The sequence below is a fragment of the Chaetodon trifascialis genome, chromosome 3 (assembly GCF_039877785.1).
Source record: "Chaetodon trifascialis isolate fChaTrf1 chromosome 3, fChaTrf1.hap1, whole genome shotgun sequence".
NCBI lineage: Eukaryota > Metazoa > Chordata > Actinopteri > Chaetodontiformes > Chaetodontidae > Chaetodon > Chaetodon trifascialis.
In genome coordinates, this window is record NC_092058.1 from 12,875,276 (window position 1) to 12,895,049 (window position 19,774).

Genomic DNA, 19,774 nt, shown 5'->3' on the forward strand with positions numbered 1-19,774 from the left:
CAGTCTGGGTTCTTCCAAAGTTCAGATAATTGCACGAAAGCAGAACACCTGCCATATTTCATTTTATCTAAAAGCAAAGGGGCAATATTAGTAGAGAAAATGAGGACATTATTTATTTCAAGAAACTCTATGACCCTGACTAGAGGTCACCATTATGAATAACCCAACGTTAATACTGGAGCTGCAGGTATGAAATCTTCAGTAATTGGTAGATGTGTGAAGTGCATGTGAGGAAGAGAGAGCCAGTTTGTAGTGTGTATGTGTTTGTGTGTATGTGTTTGTGTGTGTGTGTGTGTGTGTGTGTGTGTGTGTGTGTGTGTGTGTGTGTGTGTGTGTGTGTGTGTGTGTGTGTGTGTATGACATGTGCATGAAACACTGTGGTTAAGTTAAAACTTAGCTGAGATGCTAATTAGCACTTCCACTGCTATCCCACTAATTACAGCCTCATATAGGCTGAAACATTGACAGGAAGGAGAGGAGGTGTGGATGCTCTGCAGGAACACGGAGCTCGTCCCTTTGCTGCTCTTTGATGCGGCGGCAGAGGAGTAAGTGGTCAACTCCTCGAGATTGGGCCCGCACTGAGACATTAGTCATTCTGAGCGGTGCTGCTGCTGAGTGAAAAGCTGATTCAGGTTCTTATAGAACTGTAAGGTATTGCAAGAGGAAGGCACTGACCTTAAAGGCTTTAGAATATATTGTAACACTAGCTGTGAGTAGAAGTCACGGCGTGGATAGCTTACTGGGTCATTTTTCATTTGCTGAATTTTCCACCATTACTGTAAAACTTGCCACCACAATGGGTAATCCATCACCTCACCAGACGATTGTAATTCTGTGTGATGTATTTCTTGCTCTAAGGATAACACAGTGACTTTACGTTTTTATTTCTCACACTCATACATCCCTTCTCTATAAGCTTACGTAATTCAAGTGTAGTAATATGAGTAATGACTAGCGGTGTGAAGGATTCCTGCAATGCTCTCAGTGTTTCTAAAACCTCCTCCGTCTCTGACCGGGTCCAGTTCACTGCAGTGCGAAATCATCGAGTGTTTTGAATGTATTTTCTGCGCGCGTTGTTTATTGTGGATATGCAGTATATTGTAGTGATTTTCCCTTATTAGCCGTAGAAGCCTGTGAGGTGTGCTGTAAAGTGGGACTGTGAAACACAGGACACTCTTCTTCCTCTGGCATGTGACCCAGCACCATGGTTTTAGACCATCACGCAAGAGTGAGAAGGTTACATGAGATGTTGGGCAGAGTGACGCAGCGAAGCAGCTAGCTAAATTGCTAATTTGATCGTAAATGACCCGAATATGCCTCTTCTAACTTGGTATTCTCACCCTTTATGATACTTTGTCAGGCTTGAGAAGTTTGATTGAAGGATCAGAGAGTCAGAAATGCACAAAACTGACTTTTCCTCCATTCTTCCCCACAGTACTATGATAGCCGCTCTAGCTTTCACTTCGGGCCATTGTTCAATTTAAATAAACTTCGGCAAATATGTAGACAGCTACGGCTCACACAGCCTGATTTAGGAAATATTTGGCATTGCACACTGTTGAATTTGCACTTTAGGTGTGATGGCCCTGTTGTGCTAAATTGCAGCCTTTACCTTCTGGTGGAACACTTAGGGTTCCTCAGTATTAGCTAAATCATTATAAACATTCATTTTTTCCCATGGCAGTCAAGGCACTTAACATAAAGATAACACAGTGCTGACTGCAGTGGGTGTGCACGATGTCTCCAGAGCCTCTTGAGAAAGCACTGTTGGGGATGAGTGGATTGGATGAGATTCCTTGTTTTTTGTGCTGCCGTGTGTGTGTGTTTTGCATAAGCATATGTACTTAATTATTTATTATTTTTCTCTTTTCCTTGTGCTGTATATTTAATTACTTGGCTCTTCATAATTGGAGATAATCTACAGTGAAATCAACCCTTGGAGTTTTCCCTCAGGGAAAGTCAGCATACTGTGTCTGAATCAGACATTCATGCATTCATTACCTGAGCAGTTTTCATACCAAATAAGGGGGATTCATTCATTTTATGTATTCATTTTAAAGGGGGTTTACTTGATAAATTCATTATTCATATATATATAACTTTGTGCTTCACAAAGATTGCTGACCTGCTAGTAAATCTGTTTACTGTAAACACATTTTTTCACATCTCTCAGACTCCCAGGATCATTGTGTGCCTGCCAGTTTGAGGATCATTACAGCAGGAGAACAAATTTTGACTAATAGCTCTTGACTTTGTTGCTGGTTCCAAGATAGCAGCGGAGCACTTGTGGCTTTTTTTTTTTTTTCATATCATACTTGATGCCAGGAGCACAGCGTGGCATTTGTGTTCTTTCTGCTTTTCTCCTGCAATTAGCAACTGTAATAGACAGTAGTGGCAACTCCAGCAGGCAAGGACTGCTTATAACAACAGCAAGATATGTCACACCACAATAGCGCCTTTTTGAAAATCAATAAATCATACTGCCATCTGATTTGACTGTTATTAGTCGCTACCTTGGAGTTAAGCTTCACTGTATTGAGTTGTTGTACGTTGCAGGTGATATTCAATTCTGTTTGAAGACAGTATGTTAGCTGGTAGAGCTGGCAGTGCGGCTTTCTGCGTGGGTGATTCCCATCCTTCCATCAGTAGTTGGCTTGTCTAGGCCCAGGGAACATGGTAGTCTTAGTTCTATTATTCACATCTTTACTCAGCTTCTCTCTTGGTCAGCACTTCAAACTATGGCTCACATACTACTATAGCTATTATACTGTAGCAGTCCCGACAGAAAATCGGTGTGCTCTGTGTGTTACGCCCACCACTGACTCCAAGGGCTGCGTTACTGTGTTGTATTATTCGGCTTGATGAGTAGTGTCGGTTTCCCCCGGAGAAGGAGTACTGCTCTCCCACTGGATCCCTTCAGTCTTTCATTATGGTGATGTTTTTGGAGCTGTTATTCCTCTTTCCTCCCAAACTCGTCTTTGCCTCACAAAGAAACTCCTAATTCACCTTTTGGTTGTGAAGGCAGGAGAGGGAAAATATGGGCCGGTTTACAAAAAGCTAAACATAGCTGAATCTTCTCTACTTGCAGCTGGCACTACCCCTCCTGTGTCTTTTAGAGAAAGGCAAATGGTGCACAGCCCGTCCTCTGTCCCAGTCCTGCTGTCCAGAGAGAACAGGGTCCCTCCTGGATCCTGCAGAGCCAGCTGGGATGGGTGTGGCTTGACTCGCATGTGTGAAAAGAGCGCAAATCAATTCCCAGACCTATAAGGAGATAGAGGTCAGCAAAAAGTCTCACATTTTCCAAATGTCCCCGTACACTTGGACAATATTAAAGATCCGAGCCAGGCCCACTGCTGCCATCATCGCAGCTTTTACCAAAGGCAGGAAAGGCGTTGGCACAAGGAGCTGGAGGACTTTTTTTTTTTAGTTGTGTCAGTGCTGGATTTCTTCCAGGCAGATTTTTCTGCTTAATCTTCACTTTAAATCCGTCCTCATCTAGCTGTTCTGGTCCGGCAAAGCCTTTGGGTTATGGCAGGGCAGATGATGCCCTAGCTGTGACCCACAGTATCAACCAGATGAGCCATAAAGTCTGTGTGTGTGTGTGCGTGTGCGTGTGCGTGTGCGTGCGTGCCCTGTGTGTGCGTGCGAGTGTGTGCACAAGCTCACACGTGTGTATGTGAGTGTGTGTGAGAAAGAGAGGGATTTTGTGTGTATCTTAGTGTATATGGGGCATAAATTGTCGTAGCATTTATAACAATTTAGACATGGTATTGATGTATCTCCTCCTTTCGGTTATTTCTTTCTATTTATTTTAACAGCCTATTATTCTACCTCTCCCATGGCAACACTATCGTACAGTCTTCTTTGCTTATGCATTTGGAAATATGCTATATTTAAGATTTTTATTATGAAAATATCTGGTATTCACTCGAGCAGCTTTTCTGTCTAGTGTCCCTGTTGGACGGTATCAGGCAACAAAACCAAAGCGGGGTGCTGATATAAAGGGAGAAATCCAACCTGAAGTTCTAAAATTGTTCCCCAGGACTGTGGCGGAGGACAACCACATTTGCACATTTCAGACTCCAACTGAACCTTGAGCTCACTATGCTGCTGTTCAAAGAGGCTGTGTTGGATTATCAAGTGTACCACTGACAGTGGCTAATCCTCCAGGGTTACAGAAACATGTATTATGTAGGCCATAATGGATTCCACATTTTTCACTGGTTGAGCCACAATGATAATGATTATAAATGGTTGACGTACTGTCCTACATATGTCCAATGTCTGCATCTATAAGGAAGTCAGCATGAAGGATGATGCGATTTTATTTTATACTTGTACACAGATTGCTTAGCGTTAAGCTCTACTCCCTTTCTATTCCAGTTTGGCAGGTCAACCCCACTGTGATTATTCATCAGCCCGCATAGATCATCATACCAGTCATATGGGATGATGCATAACTACATCACCCCATTGTGACTCCAAGGTTAGGCATCATCCCATAACCTTGTTTTCCTGATGGTATTGTTATGAATAATCAACGGAGGTAATTTCTGCCCTCTGGAGCCCTTCAGCTGTTTTGGTTTCAGCATAACAACATAGCTCAGTTTAATCACAGGCTTGAGCACTGCAATGCTGATATTGTTTTTAGCAGGTGTGGCGTGAGATATGAAATTAGTGATTCAAATGATACTCATTCAGAGGCATAATATTTGAGATATCCAGCAAAAATGATATGCCTTCACAGCAGCACTCACAAATTTCTCCTTTCAGTTGACATGAGTGTAGCGTTCTACTGTAAAATCATGGCTTTTCTTCTGACATAATTTATTTTAAATGTAATTCAATTGCATTGACCTGTTACAACTGTGTGATAAGGGTAAAAGCTTTTATTATCATCTGTGTAATTTTTGGCATTATACACTATATGGCCAAAAGTCAGTGGACACCTGACATTGCACCTCTATGAGCTTATTGGACAGCCTATTCTGAAACCACTGGCATTACTATGGTGGTGCAGCCATATAGAGCAGCTTTAAAGTCACTGAGCTCTTTAACACTCGTTCTGGAGTCTAAATGTTTGTTAGTGGAGATTTCATGGCTATGTGCTGGTATTTCTGCACCTATCATCAATAGGTGTGGCTGACACGTGAACGACTTAGAAGGGGTGTCTTCTGATTTTAGTTTATGAAAATGATTCGGGCAGAAGGCAAAAGACAGTGAATAGTTTCATAATACATAGCAGTTACATAAATGCATAACACTGAAAAGTCAGCTTTCATTTGTGCCATTGCTCATAAAGGTGGACTTTGCCATGTGCTGTTGTGTGTCTGTATCAAGGTTTAATTAATGTTTGCACAGGTGACGCACATTCGAAGTTTCCTCAGGATATTAAGAGGAAGATGTTCTGTTTTTTTCTAAATAGGAGGGTTAAAGAAAGCATTAATAACCGTAGAGAGTGCCCGAGTCATTTTTGACAACAGCATCTGAATAAATGTAAATGTAATAAGGTTCAGCCCCCTCACCACCCCTCTCATTTTCTGCGAGCCCCTTATGGATGAAATAAACAGATGGGAAAGTCTGCTTTATTCTAACCCAGTGAATTAAATAACTGACAAATCACTAAACTTCACTGCACACATTGATGCAAAAATCCACAACTGCCATAAAACAAACAAAAAACAGAATTTTAGTCACAAAGGAGTAATATATCCTGAGATACTGGAAAAATGTATGTCCTCACAGAATATGTTTTCCTCTCACCCACCTCTGCAGTAAGTGCTATACAGAGCGTTCTCTAGTTGCAGTTTAACAGCACTGAACAGGACTTCCCCAGATTTGAAAATACCTCTCAGCATCCTCCAGCTCTCTACATTTCGCTTTTTAAAATCCTTCCCTCATTTTGTCCTTTCACTCAGAAATCATTAGAGCGAGAGAGATGCAACAAAACCGCAGACTGCTCAGCTGAAGAACACCAAACATAACACCACTAAACCTGGACACTCATCTTCCCAAGCAATTTCTCCTCATTGATGTAATGGATGTGTCCCTGAAGGGGCTTTTTTCAGTGCATGTTTCCTCGGGCCAGGCTGCCGTTGTGCTCTTAACGGCAGCACACAGACAGCATCCAGGGGCTATGGATCACAGCAGCCTTGGAGCAGCCTTTCAGGCCTAATGTTCTGTGAGCAGTGGGTGTATTGATTCACTACGTCACGTATGATTATAAACACAGATTAATAGACAGTAAGTTTTCAGCTCCAGGCAAAGTAAAATGTTAGAGAAATGACATTTTGCTGCAGAGTTTTGGCTCCGTGTTTGGGTTGTATAATAGAAATGTGTCAGCCCGACCTTCGATATATAGCATATAGTTCCACTTTCAGTCTGTCCCTGAGGAGAAATTTATCTGTTGCTTTTCTTATGGTGTAAAGGGTGTGTTGAATAATTTCCCCCCGAAGTATTTCACTGCTGTTGTTAAATAATTATTTGACATGTTTACAGCCCGTGTTTATGGAGGCTTCAATTGGCCATTTTCTGGTTTTACACATTATTTTCATTGCATTTGTTCTGATTTCATGTTTAGCTCCATCATGAAGGAGATTTACTTCCAATTAATCATTTCCATCTGTGCCATGTTAATGACACCTGCCAGTGGAGAGGCGGAGTGAAGCGGGAGTGCCTTGTCAGCTTTCAGTATGCTGGGATTTCAATGAGCCCCATGTGTGTGTGCCTGATAATACCAGAAGGGACCTTTGAGCGTTGGAGTCACGCATGAGCAGTCTCCCCTTGTGAAATATTCACACACTGAATATCTCAACCAAACTCAATCCCGTTGTCTTATGTAACCAGACGAGGTTTTCTGGCTCACTCTTGTGCCAAAGGTTAGAAACCCAAAAGGCATCTCATCATTTAGCTTTGTTAATTCATTCACTGGCAGCACTGCTGTGAAATTCCATTTAGATAGTGTTTCAAATTCTTCGCACATTATGTTGTGTCAATTTAAATGCATGAGGGGAAATAATAGAAATTTTAACACGATGGTTATTGTCTTCCCCATGGGGAATAATTACTGTGCACCCCAGAAAATGGTTAAATTCTTCATGGCTTTACATTTTAGGATTAAGACATTTTCCCCATAAAATGTTTCAACTCCCTTTTTGGTCCCAGTGTTACTTCAGCTTTTTGTTCCAATGCTTTCCTTTTTTTTGTCATCACTCTCTGCTGAGTATATAAAATAAGCAATTAAAAAAAATCCCCACAGTATCTGTTGCCGAGGCTTTGAATTGCTGTATTGTAATCTGCACCACAACCCTCAATCAGCTCTCGAGCTCCCCTCCCCTGAAAAAGACCAATACCCTTTTAGTGGATGAGGATATGCGGAAACAATGAACACTACAGTGACCTTCTGTTCTGCCGGGACTGCTCTGAGCGCCAATCACCTCTCAAAGCTAGCCTGCTCTTTTACACACAATTCACGACCTGATGATGGCAGCATGTTTCTAGCCATTGTAAATTATCAGTAAGTGGTACCCATGCAGGTTTGTCTCAGACTGATGCGACGCATATAGCCTTGTGTTGAGCGTTGTTACAGCCGTGCACTCAGCAGGGCTGCGTTTCAGTCTGTTGTGACTCCACAGGAGCGTGGTGATGCTCCTTTCCGGTGCAATGACTGACACAGGAATGAATGCGTCTGCCGCCTGCGTGACGGACTGAATGCCAGTGTAATTAAAGGTTTGCTGAGGGTGGGCAATGACGAGCTGTCTGCACACCATTGATAGTTGGTCCCTGTTGCTGCTTGAATACCCACTCTGACTCCCACTGAGCATTTGTCTCCTATTTCCATCATGTCCCATACATGTCTGCATCCCTCAGCTGAGCGTTAGTTAGGGAGGGAAGTTGTGTCTGATGTTTGAATAGCCTCTCTGACTTCCCACCACACCGGGGGGTGTTTCTGCAGTCACACACTCTCAGCATATTCTCATTAATAACTAGTAGGTGTTTTCCCTTGTGAGGTTGTCAGTGCTGTGTTTTTCCCCTGTCTTCTGCAAAGAAGCCTCTTTAATTTAAGATTTATAATAATACCTTGCAGTCCAACTGATATAAAAATGCATATTTCTTTCTACAGTAACAGAGATCTGATATATCTTGTTTTCTCTTCGCTGGAAAATAATAACCAAAAGGGAGAAATTTCTATTTAATCATTTTTACCTCACTGAGGTCCTCAAGGGGTCCATGCATCTACTGTAGATGGAGACCTTATTTGCATATAGCCATTCGAAATCTTCTTTTTTTTTTAAATCATATAGATTTAGCTGTTTGACTTATAGCAAGAAGAGCACAGGTGGAATGAATAGCATTCGTGATTGCTCTTTTCCATTAAGTATTAATGTGCTTTTCCAGTGAGCTAGAATGCACAATCCCAGGACCTCGTCTAAGTGGAGCCTTCATTAATGTTATTAAATACACGCGTGTTTTTCCTATGACATGTCAAAATGTCTGCTGTGAAAGCGCTATTAAAGTAGATCTTGTGGTGGAGTTCTCCATCAGAGAAGATGATATCAATCTAGAAATACAAAGTGCCCTACGTTACTTTTAAGGGAGTCCATTTTGATAGATATATCCCATCTGACAGAAGGGGGCACATCAATTTAAAGCCCATTTCTTTGGCTGGTATTTCAGCCTGAGAGGGAAGCTCACAATATTAGACCACCGGCTCAAACGTCAGTCAAACACACTAACAGCTCACCCCTCCAGAGGTTTCCGGGCTAAAGGACATTTCAGAATGTATCAGAAAACCATTTTGCTTCATTTCAACTGACTTTAATAGTAGGTTACCGTTTATTATGAGCATACCGAGCAAAATTGGCTCCCGTCCCATCAGATCATTTCACTGAGAGATGGAGACGTGAAATAACTGTAAAAGACGTTTGTAGTCCTGCAGATGGTTTTGGTATTGGTTGTTAGCCTGTTGTTTGTGTTGCCTGCTTTAGTCAGTCAGATTACAGATAGACCTGCACAGCTTGGCCTCATCATTTCCATAACCTTTAACCTCCCACAGCAGAGGTTCTACCAGGCAGAAATGAGGTGGCAGATACAGGGCTCACTCCTCAGGATAAACCTCTGCAGATCACATTCACTTACTTTACAGCCCTGACACAGACACAGGCAGGCTGTTTTCCCTTTGAAATACAATGGACCCTGGCTACTAAAACCCCTTGGGAATGGGAGGTTGTTTAAACCAGTATGTCGGAGCACCAAGGGGAAGCACGCATATCCAAATACATGGTAATAATTAAGGGACACTGTTCATTTTTCTCATTTGACAGGCTGCTGATTTAGCAGTGACAACATTTTTAAACAATTACTCCCCAAATTGTTTATAGCCATAAAATGTATGTATTAACATCTACTTTTAAGAGCGCAACACCCTCAGCTAAGAGCTGGAATACATTGTCTGTGAATTTGTCCCACTGCCAGCGGCCTTGTCCTCTCTGTCTCTCGCTCTCATTATCGTTGGTGCTAAGTAAAGCAGCCTTAGAGTGGACTGAGCACAAGCCTGCCCGCTGTCAAATCTCCATATTAAAGATCAAGGAAAAGGTCAGCTTAACAATGCCTAAATAGTTATCGACAGGTCAGGAGGAGGGAGGAGGGGAGCAGGGAGGGGAAGGTCAGTGATCTAGATAAATACCATACGGTCATGAAATTGAAACTGTCAAAATATGCAGATTAGGAGGCAAGCTGAGATCATTGTTGAGGAAGAGCGGTTGTGCAGATGGTCCCACTCAGAAGGCACCTGAGGGTAGATGCCAATTGCTGTGCTCATGGAAGAGATTCATGGTTAAGGGAGAAAATATGTTTAATTTAAACACGGCATTGCACATGCAGAAGAGGTCTGTCACGCCGGCATGGACTCTAACATTTAGAGCCTCAGAAGGATGTATACGATCACTTTCAGTTTGAAGATTTCAGATGAATACCAGGATCTGAAGCCCTCTTCCATCCATCCATCCATTATCTATACCGCCTATCCCTTTCGGGGTTGCGGGGGGCTGGAGCCTATCCTAGCTACAATGGGCGAGAGGCGGGGTACACCCTGAACCGGTCGCCAGTCGATTGCAGGGCTGAAGCCCTCTTCAAGAGGGAATAATTCCTCTTGTAATTCTGTGGTATCTGCCCTATAAAATCACTCTGCGGTACACACAGCGGTGAAACGTTTAGAAAAAGAGATGGAGGGTAAACAGTGGACAGAGGAACCTTGGTGATTTTCTTCATTTTCTTCTTGAACCCTGCAAAGAAATCTCAAAGTGAGAGGGGGGGGGGATGTTGAGTAGATGAGCCTCAGTCACCGGAGCTCACAGAAGTCCTTGATCAGTGTCATTAGCTGAATGTTTAGAGCACAAAAATGGGTCAGTGGGGTATAATGGAATCACGTGAATGGATGGATTTTATTTGAGGGGAGAAGAGATGGAAAAAAGGGAAAAGGTGTGAAAGAGGAAAAAGCAGCTGACCTAAAAGGCAAAAAGGAGTCTGAAGTTTGCCGAGCATTGTAAAATAAAGGAATGTGCACACATGATTGAAAATCCAGCTTGTGTGTTATTATTGCTCTGAAACGGCAATTCACAACTGCCGTGATTTGTAGGAGATGTTTGAAATGTGCCTGAAAGCTGTGTGACACCATGTCAGAGCGAATCAGCTGATCTAACAGGCGTGCCACATCTGCACGACCGTGCACACACTGCGTTAGTATGAGCCCAAGACGGCAGAGCAACCCGTTTATGTGAATGTGAAGAAGTTCTGATGAAAGAAGAAGCATTTGACTGTGAACTTACATTCATTGTTCATGTCTCTCCCCTGCAGATCCGTCGGTGCATCACAGACAGAAGACAGTGGTGACAGACATGTGCTACCCGACAGAGATATCCAGCCTGATGGACTTTGGCACTCCAGACTGCTCTCTAGGCAAAGGTACGGCATTGCTCGAAAAATACAAGGTGTTGCCTTGGTGACAGCAGGAAGTGCGCACAGTGATTTATCCTGGCAGTTAAAAGACACAGAGCTGTCAGCTTGACTGGGAGGTTAACACTGGACCAGAGGCCTGTGCAGGCTAAGAGTGTGAGAACAATCAGATAACAGTTCTTGGTACCTGGCCACGAGGGCCTCACCGTTCACTGCAGCCTTTGATTTATCACAGCTAAATAACCCGCTTTGTCACCCAGCACTTAGTGCAGAGGCGCTGGCGTGAGTCTGTGAGAGTAGATTGACTTCTTACCAGAGCACAGCATTTTACTTTGCAAATTGCTTTAATCTGAGTGGAGCTTTATTTAAGTTTATCACACTGCAGTTGTATTGTAATGTGCAATCACTGTGTCGCAGCAAGGCCTCTTATTTTCGCCAATCACTGTCATCAGTTTGAGAAATAAAATGTTTTAAAGAGAGGCCTGTGTGGCTCGGGATAATAGTCTCCCTCAATCTCTGTTGTGTTGTAATCAAACTGACCAACCTGTAATAACACGCACCACAAAAGGTATTGATCGTAAAGTCTATTGATCGCATGTATAGTTGCTTAATCTATGAGCCTTGTATCCATTTCTTTTTCTCATCGTAATGACTGCTGTTATTCTCTATTGTTCTCACACGGATACCCAAACCAGAGAGCTGTAATTGCAATTCCAATCTTTCTACCCAATCTAGCCACTTGAGGCTGACGGAGCGACTCAGCAGCTATTAGACAAGCCTCACGTCATTTCCATCAACAATGGACAGTGACAGCAGTGACCTCAGTCACTCATTCGCCCTCCTTGCCCGTCACTGCCTTCCCCGCTCCTCTTTTTTTTTCCACCTCGTCTTCTCTCTCAAGGCTAGCTAATATTTTAATGCCGCTCCGTCCCGGCTCTCTATCAACACTCCCCAGCACTGATAATGCAGACTGACAGGTCAAACCGTGTGCAGCTGAGAGAGAGGGGAGAGCAATGCAGTGGAGGAGAGCGGAGGGCAGAAAAAGAAGGCTTTTAGGATTTCTTCTGGCTTTAATGTGAGCAAAGCAAATGAATGACATAGTGATACAGGGAGTTAAGCCGAAGAATAAGGACAGTGAGGAGTGGAAAATTTCAGACTGAAGAACTGTCAGGATAAAAGCAATGTCGTGAATACGATTCAGTGTGGCTGAGAGGCAGGCTGCAGCGTGACCTTGGAATTATGAAGTGCTGCATTTGGTCAGAATTTTCCTATTTATGTGAAATGCTGTCACTCTTTCAGATGGGTTCAGATTTGAATCTAAGTGGGGATAATTAGCAAATGTAAAAGTTGTCAGAGTCTAATATTTCGGCTCCATTTATAGATGTAATACGACAGCGAAGGCCAGCACAGAAAAACACTTGCAATACGCGCATTCCAATGAGGTGTTAATTGCACCCGTAGCAAAGCTATCGTTTCAGTCTTTTGTCTCAGAGCTGATCAGTCAGAGAGAAATGAGCCTGGCAGTAATCCTTGAGGTGTCAGCCTGTGATTGACAGATCCATTGCCTCATGTGACAAGTATCTGGTTAGAGCACATCTGATCTTTGGACGGAGCCAAAACGCCGAGCGTCAACCTCTGACAGGCAGGACAAATGGCATGCTTACTCTGAACTGCTGTCACGTCTTTCAATGCAAGAGGTTTAAACTCTTGCACAGAAGACCCCCACACACACATTATGCTTAAACTTGCGCTTTAGTATGCTTGATATGTTGCTCAAGTGCTCGTAAACCAAAAATTCCATTATAAGTTTATATCTAGCTGAGCTCTGCAGGCTGAATTAATTCAGCTGCAGCCATATCTGCTTTCCCCATACCACCTGTACCCGCCTCAGGGGTTCAGGCCTAAAGAGCCCTGCCAGACAAAGTGGACCAGCCTTAACCTTATTTACTCTGTAACTGTGTCCACACACATCCAAGTTCCATCTTAACCTGACACGGTCTGTCCTTACTCAGCACCAGAAGAAGAAGTCCATGCAAAAATCCCCGGAGGGTTAAAGATAACATGGGAGAGCCAATCTCAGTGTGTAGAGCTAAGGCAGCTGGGTGAGGAGCATGAACTTCATATCACGTCATCGTGCTGTCGTGATCCATTTTTTGAGGCTTGTATATTGAAGTTTACACAAGCAGCATTTTTATTCAGAGTTTACATTCCTGCCTCCTCCGGCCAAAACACACATTCAGATTCAGGAAGTGAGTAATGTAAACTCATGCTGGCTACAAAGGCGCTGTGGGCTCAGAGGGAGTGCACAGCTTTCATACAAACGGGTGTATTGTTCTCTGTTCAGTCGCCGAGCGTACACACGTGCACACGCTGTCCTCTGCTAGCTCTCGGCCATCAGATGGAGTAAGAGCTCCACTGACTCACCTGGTTTATTACCTGAGGTGCAGTTTGCATTCCCCTCCCCCTCCACCTCGCCTGTACACTGGAGGGGAAAAGATGAAAAGCAGGAGTGGGCGTGGGGTGAAAGTTGTCCTATCTGCCACAGGGCGTGTCACTAAACAGGTACACAGAAAGTGGGAGAGAAGAAAGCAGACAGAGGACAGGAAGGAAGAAAAGGATCAGGAAATGCAGCTGAGTGGCTCTCAGGGGACGACTTCCTAGTAACCTGTCTGGGTGGAGCCTCAGCGAGCAGGGCTGGGAGCGGCCGTCTGTGGTGGTGCATTTCGTGCATTGGTTTGAATGGTGTGTGCACTGGTCTGTACGCATACATGTGTGTCTGTTTTCGTTTTTTTTTCCACCTGCTATGAGAGCTCACACCACAGTTGACAGTGGAGCCGAGCGGAGCCTGTGCCAAGGAGGACATGAGGTCCGAGAAGGAGGAGGAGGAGGGGAAGGCCGGTGAGTGACAGATGGAAAGGAAGAGAGAGGGGTGGAAAGACTTTGCTCGTGTGTGCTGCAGGAATAGGCCGTAAAAGTTGGAGGTGTGTGAGCAGGCTCAGGTTCACGTGTGTGTATGTGTGCAATCGCCTGCATTGATTGTGTGAGAGTAATTTGAGTGTTATGACCCAAATGCTTCGTTAAGAAACTCCTCATGTTGGTCATGGAAAGAGTTTGTGATACACACGCAGTGGTGAAAGTACATTTATTCAAGTACTGCACGTAAGTCCATCTTCAAGGTGCCACTTTACACTTCTACCACACTGCATTTCAGTTTATGAAACATAATGCATTGTTATGATTAAACCAGCCAACCGCATATGAAGTAGGGCTGTGACAAACTATTACATTCATTACTGATTAATCAGTTACGTCCTCAACTTGTCAATGAATTGTTTAGTCTATAAAAAGTCAGCAAATAGTGACAAAATGCCCATTTCCCCGAGCACATGCTGATGTCTTCAAACAGTCTTGTTTTCTTGGGCAAATAAACTCATACCCAGAGATATTCCATTTCATTTCATTTAATGATAGAAGAACCACAAATTATCGGCATTTGAAAGCTCAAACCAGATCATTTTTTTCCATTTTGTTTACAAAGTCAGAAAAATATACTACTCTCCAGTAACAGCTGGCAATTAGGTTTCTGGCAATCAACTAATTAACTGATTAATGGATTACTCTAATAATTAATGGTTTCATCTTCAGTGTGAAGCAGTCAAAAATAGTGCAACCTCAATCGGCTGCAACATTGTAACACTGCTCACAGAATAAGTTAATGTGTCAATAATAGAAGTCTGTTATGACATATACAGCATATAATAATGTAACTGTTGAGTATTTTTGGAGTATTCTATTACTGCATTTCAGTAAAATCATGAATACAGGAGTGTTACTGCTCTTAGTTTCACAGTATATGGTGTTGTTAGTACTGTCACCATGATGTAATGTATATGTGTACAACAATAATCAGTGATCTTACTGAGGATTATTTTACATGTTTTATTTTTGTACATCGATTCTTTGACAAAGCCTTTCGCTGTAAGTGCTGATTTATTTAAATCTATTCCATATCCCAGTCTTATTGTTCATTAAGATGTATATGAACTAAACGCTGACCTAAATACGACATGTTCATATGGATAACATGGTAATCTGTTAATCTTCTATAAGCATTGTAAATGAATGGAGGGGTATTTTGGTCAGATACAGTGCAGTATTAGACCTCAGTAGCTCAGCAGACATACTAAAGCTTGAATAATCTGAGAGAAACTATCACTGAGGGACAATAATATATACTTTGGCTCTTGTGTTTGGATTAATGTGGGAAGCAGACATATTATCCAGTGTGTGAAGATGCATTCTGGTTGATTTATTGAGGATGTTCGGAGACACTGTAGCTATTTGAAGTCTGCTGAATCCGCAGGGAGAGATAATTGTCTTTGAGAATCTTTACTTTCTGCTTGGATGTCATGAGCAGGTTTGTGTGTATCTACACACTCACATGTACTCATGTGTGTCATGGTGATTTATGAATGTATAGAGTTGAGTTCGATCTCACTGTGTTTTGAGTGACTCCTACTGCGCCTGATGCACGCTGAGATCACCGCTCAAAACTGCAGAAATGATGAGTTTGACAGATTGCGCTGCAACAAACAGATGGTACCATCTCAGTTTTGTTCTTAAGTCCTTCAACAGGAACATAAGAGACAACATGTTGCACATCGTTGTCTTTGTTTTTTAATACTCTTTTCTCCAGTCTCTGTGTGAGCTGTAGCTACTCTGAGCTAATCGAGGACCATTACTTAATCATCATCATCATGTAAGATGAAGAATATTAATGAGCTCAGAACAGGTATTTATTACCAAATTTCACACGATTTAAACTCTTCAGTGAGGTTTTTAAAGTTTCCCACACACGCTTCAGTAGCAGCTCCAACTGCAGAGCAGGTGCCTCCTGCAGCTTGGGGATTATTCTGCAATGCTCCGGGACATGAGGGAGGTCGTGTATCAAATTGTGTAGATTTCCAGATCTCCACAGACCAGATCCTACTGTTTCTGACAGATGTTTAGTCCCCGCTACACATTCAAAACAAGGACAACAGGCCCTGTGGCATTTTGTTCCTCTGTGGCTTACACAAGTTGCTCGACATCGTGGACCTCGACCACTTCGCTGATTGCTCTGATCAGCCAGTGTTATGTAGACACTAAAGCCCAATTCCAGTGTTCGCCTTTATGGACTTACAGACTTTGACACATGCTCCTGCTAAATCCACAAGAGCTCAGGACTATCCCACTGTGAAATCTGCAAGAGTTTGAGGGCTCTCTGGTCAACCTTTTGAGACATTTCTTCCTGCTTTACATGGTTACAAATATTCCAAATATATTCATTTGTTCAGACTTATTAATGTGGAATTAACATCATACACTCTGAGTAATTAAATGAATAGTTCAGCTTTCTGGGAATAGCTTTATGCAGTGGATGGAGTTATATGAGAAGATTGATACCACTTATGACTCATGTCTGCATGTTGAATATGAAGATACAGCCATTTAGCTTAGCTTAGCATAAAGACTGGAAACAAGGAGACTCGTCTAGAATGACTGTATCCAAAGGTAAAACAAATCTTATTAATGTATTAAACAGTGACTTCAGGAGGTTATTTCTCCGCACCAAGAAGTAGTCCAACACATAAGCCCCTGCGAAAACCACGTCATGCTTCGACACTTCGGCTTTTGTAAGGATTAAGTAAACAAGATATAACCTGTTTATTAGTGAGCTTTAGAGGTGTTAGTAGGTGGATTTTATTTCTCTTAGACAGTGGCAGGTTAGCCATTTCAAAGCTAACTTGGCTCCAGCTACATATTTACCGTACAAGTTAAAGAGTCGCATTGATCTTCCCGTCTGACTTTCAGCAGGAAAATGTATTTCCCAAAATGTTGAGTTATCCCTTTAAACTCAATCATGAAATATCAGCCTCACACCCGACACAGGCTGTAGTAAGTCAGTTGAAGTGTTTGAGGACTCAATACATGAGGCAAACCAGCTTGAGCGCTTTGATTTCCTGAGACATGTCACTGAAATGAGAGGGTGGAGCTTCGCAGCGATCATGGCTGTCAGTCACGACTGACAGACATCCGATGCTGAACAAAATCATCTCATTATCATGGTTCTGTTAACAAGTCAAAGTAATAAGTCAAAGTGCTGTTTCCCGTTCAGAGCCGTCATGTCAGCCAGGTTAATTTGCTTAATCACTGGCTCATTCACTGCATGTAAACCAAACCCGTGAGCGCATGTTACTGGTGTCAAGCAAAATGCAGCTCTCGACAGCCGTTTTGGAAATCTAAACAGCCATGTCCAAGTTCTCGGTGCTCTTCCAGTGGCACATCCTTGGCAGCGTGCCTAATCTGCACATAATAAACGTGTGAATCAATTACAGCTATCTGCACTTGGCATCCTTGCACTGACCTCAGTTGTAATGTAAACCCACAGGCAATTAATTAATGGAAGCTGCTCCCAATAGATACTGTAAACTCGCACGGATACACTTTCCACCAAGTACACTTGCAAAATCACATAGATGCAGTGTGCACACACATCAGCAAATATGTACAGATAAACAAATAATATGCAGGACACACACACTTCAACCATACTAGCATTTTTGTATAGCCTCAGGGAAAAATAATAATACCATCAACATATATATTAGAATTTTATAGATGTATTGAACCAGAGAGAGATGTTTCATCTGCAGTACACCATGATGAATTACTATTAAGGAGTGAATACTCCGGTAAGTTTGAGAGCCAGCAACATGCATTATTTATGCCCATATGTATTATAGAGAGGCAGTGTTATACCCTGAGAAGGAAATTGACCTGACCCTTACATGCAAGGCCTTTTCAGGATGCAGAAAATACAGTGCTCGGAGTCTCGGCATGTCGAGGCATCAGGAATTAAGTGTTTGCTCAGTGTTCTTTTCAATCTCCCGGTGTATGAGATGGAGGCTTGTCAATGTCTTTACGGCTCTTTGTAGTTGTCTAAGTATGTTGAATCGGAAACTATACAAGCCACGTAGGTCCATTCAACCTCTGTTTCATTACAGCGCAAGTTCTACCTGTGACTATAGTACAAATTAACAATAGAGATGTTAAATATATTCCTGCCAGTGATTTCAGAAAAGCTCCTTATTGCTGTGGCTTACCTCTGCCACCCACTGACCCAACCTCGCTGTGATTTGAGACTCAGCAGGGAAGCCTTTGTGAAGCCTCTCAGGCTGTCTTCTTTTCTCTCTCTTTGCCTCTTTTCTGTCTTTCTGTCAGATTTAGGTTTGATGCTGATTTGATGGTATTCTTTCATAAATCGAGTATCTGGCTTGTCCTTTTGTCTTAAATTGTAAACTGGGTGCTCCAGGATCACAGGATGTGTCTTCTTGGGGCAACTCCAAACAGACATTTTTCCAATATGAGGTCTTGCAAGAAAACTTTTCAGTTTCACAAAAGTTGGATTAGTTGTAGAGAAGAGTTGTGTTTTTTTTATATATATATTTGTTAGATTGGCTTCCTGTTTTTGTCAGAAGACTATCAGTCTACAATTATGCTAGCAGCTCTGTCAGGCTGTACAGGCACAGCGCTGCTTTGAGCTAAATGCTAATGCTAGTAAATACTTAATCCGAGTGACGATGCTAATACAGTATGCTGATGTTTAGCAGGTTTAAGGTTTGCCATGTTATTTTTAGCATGCTAAAAATATAATATTAGAATAATAGAATATTTGCTAATGAGCACTGAAAACAAAGTATATCTGAGGCTGATGGGAATGCCAGTATCTTTGCAAATATTTGTTTGTTCATTTGATGGTAGATCTTTTAGATTTCATCCTTCAACTAATACCATAAAATTAAAAACATCATGGTGGCACAAGAGGAAAAGTCAGGGGATCATCAAAAAACATTGGGATTCATCCTCTAGGCACCACAAATGTCTGCACCAAGTTCTGTGTCAATCCTTCGAAAGTGGGATATTTTTAGTCTGGTGGACTGACAGATCAACATACAGTAGCCATCCCTGGGGCCTTGCTAGCATGGCTAAAAACAAAGATAAGGTATGAGACATTAGTGCGTATCTTCAAATAAGTGGTTCCTATAGTCTATTAAACATATGCTCTCCTGTGCATTGTAAATGAGACAGACAGAGTGTCATATGAGGATGTGCTTGTCAAAGACTCTGCATCTATACATAACTTGATTTCTTTTAGTCCAAAATTAGCAAATGAAGTCGTCAGCACTCACAAATAAGTATGTTGCACTTCCAATGATGCACGGCAGCAAAAGGAAACGGATGCGTTTCAGCCCCTCAATGGATTTTATTTCAGTCAATCCACGCTCCGCTTTTCCTGCCAGTCAAGGCGACAGTGTTACCTGCATGATGAGTTTAATCAAGAGCCGAAGCAGACCGCTGTCTTCTCCCACAGTAATCTCAACTGATCTTTATACTGTAATTAGTGGAGGCCAGAGCTCAGCAGACATATGCTCCTCTCATAATACATTGCAGAAATAGCCAGCTGTCAGCACACGCACACACGCTCAGGAAAAAGTATGCACATACACATGCACGCCCACACAAACCCAAATCAAGTAATCCTGCAGCAACAGGGGAAGACACTTCACTCCACGGACTAACATGATGATATGCTTATGACTGATTAGATAATTTTACATATATGATGCCAAAGCTGCTGTTTGCCTTCTGGTGTTTGTTTTCCAAACTGCACAGTGATGAACTGCTGTAGTGGCTTTTGATTGGCCTTTCTGCATCATCCACTCAGTTTCCTAAACTCTTGTCTGTATTCGATGAATTAGAAAGTGTTTAACCTTGATTA

General features: G+C 42.4%; 1 protein-coding gene across 1 annotated transcript in view; it reads left to right on the top strand.

The window, feature by feature from the left end:
- kaznb (kazrin, periplakin interacting protein b) overlaps positions 1-19,774 on the top strand; it is a 105,750-nt gene that overhangs the window by 69,069 nt on the left and 16,907 nt on the right. Inside the window, exon 5 of the mRNA XM_070958230.1 lies at positions 10,855-10,962. Within this exon, the coding sequence (XP_070814331.1) occupies positions 10,855-10,962 (108 nt within the window). The remainder of the gene's footprint in view (positions 1-10,854; positions 10,963-19,774) is intronic.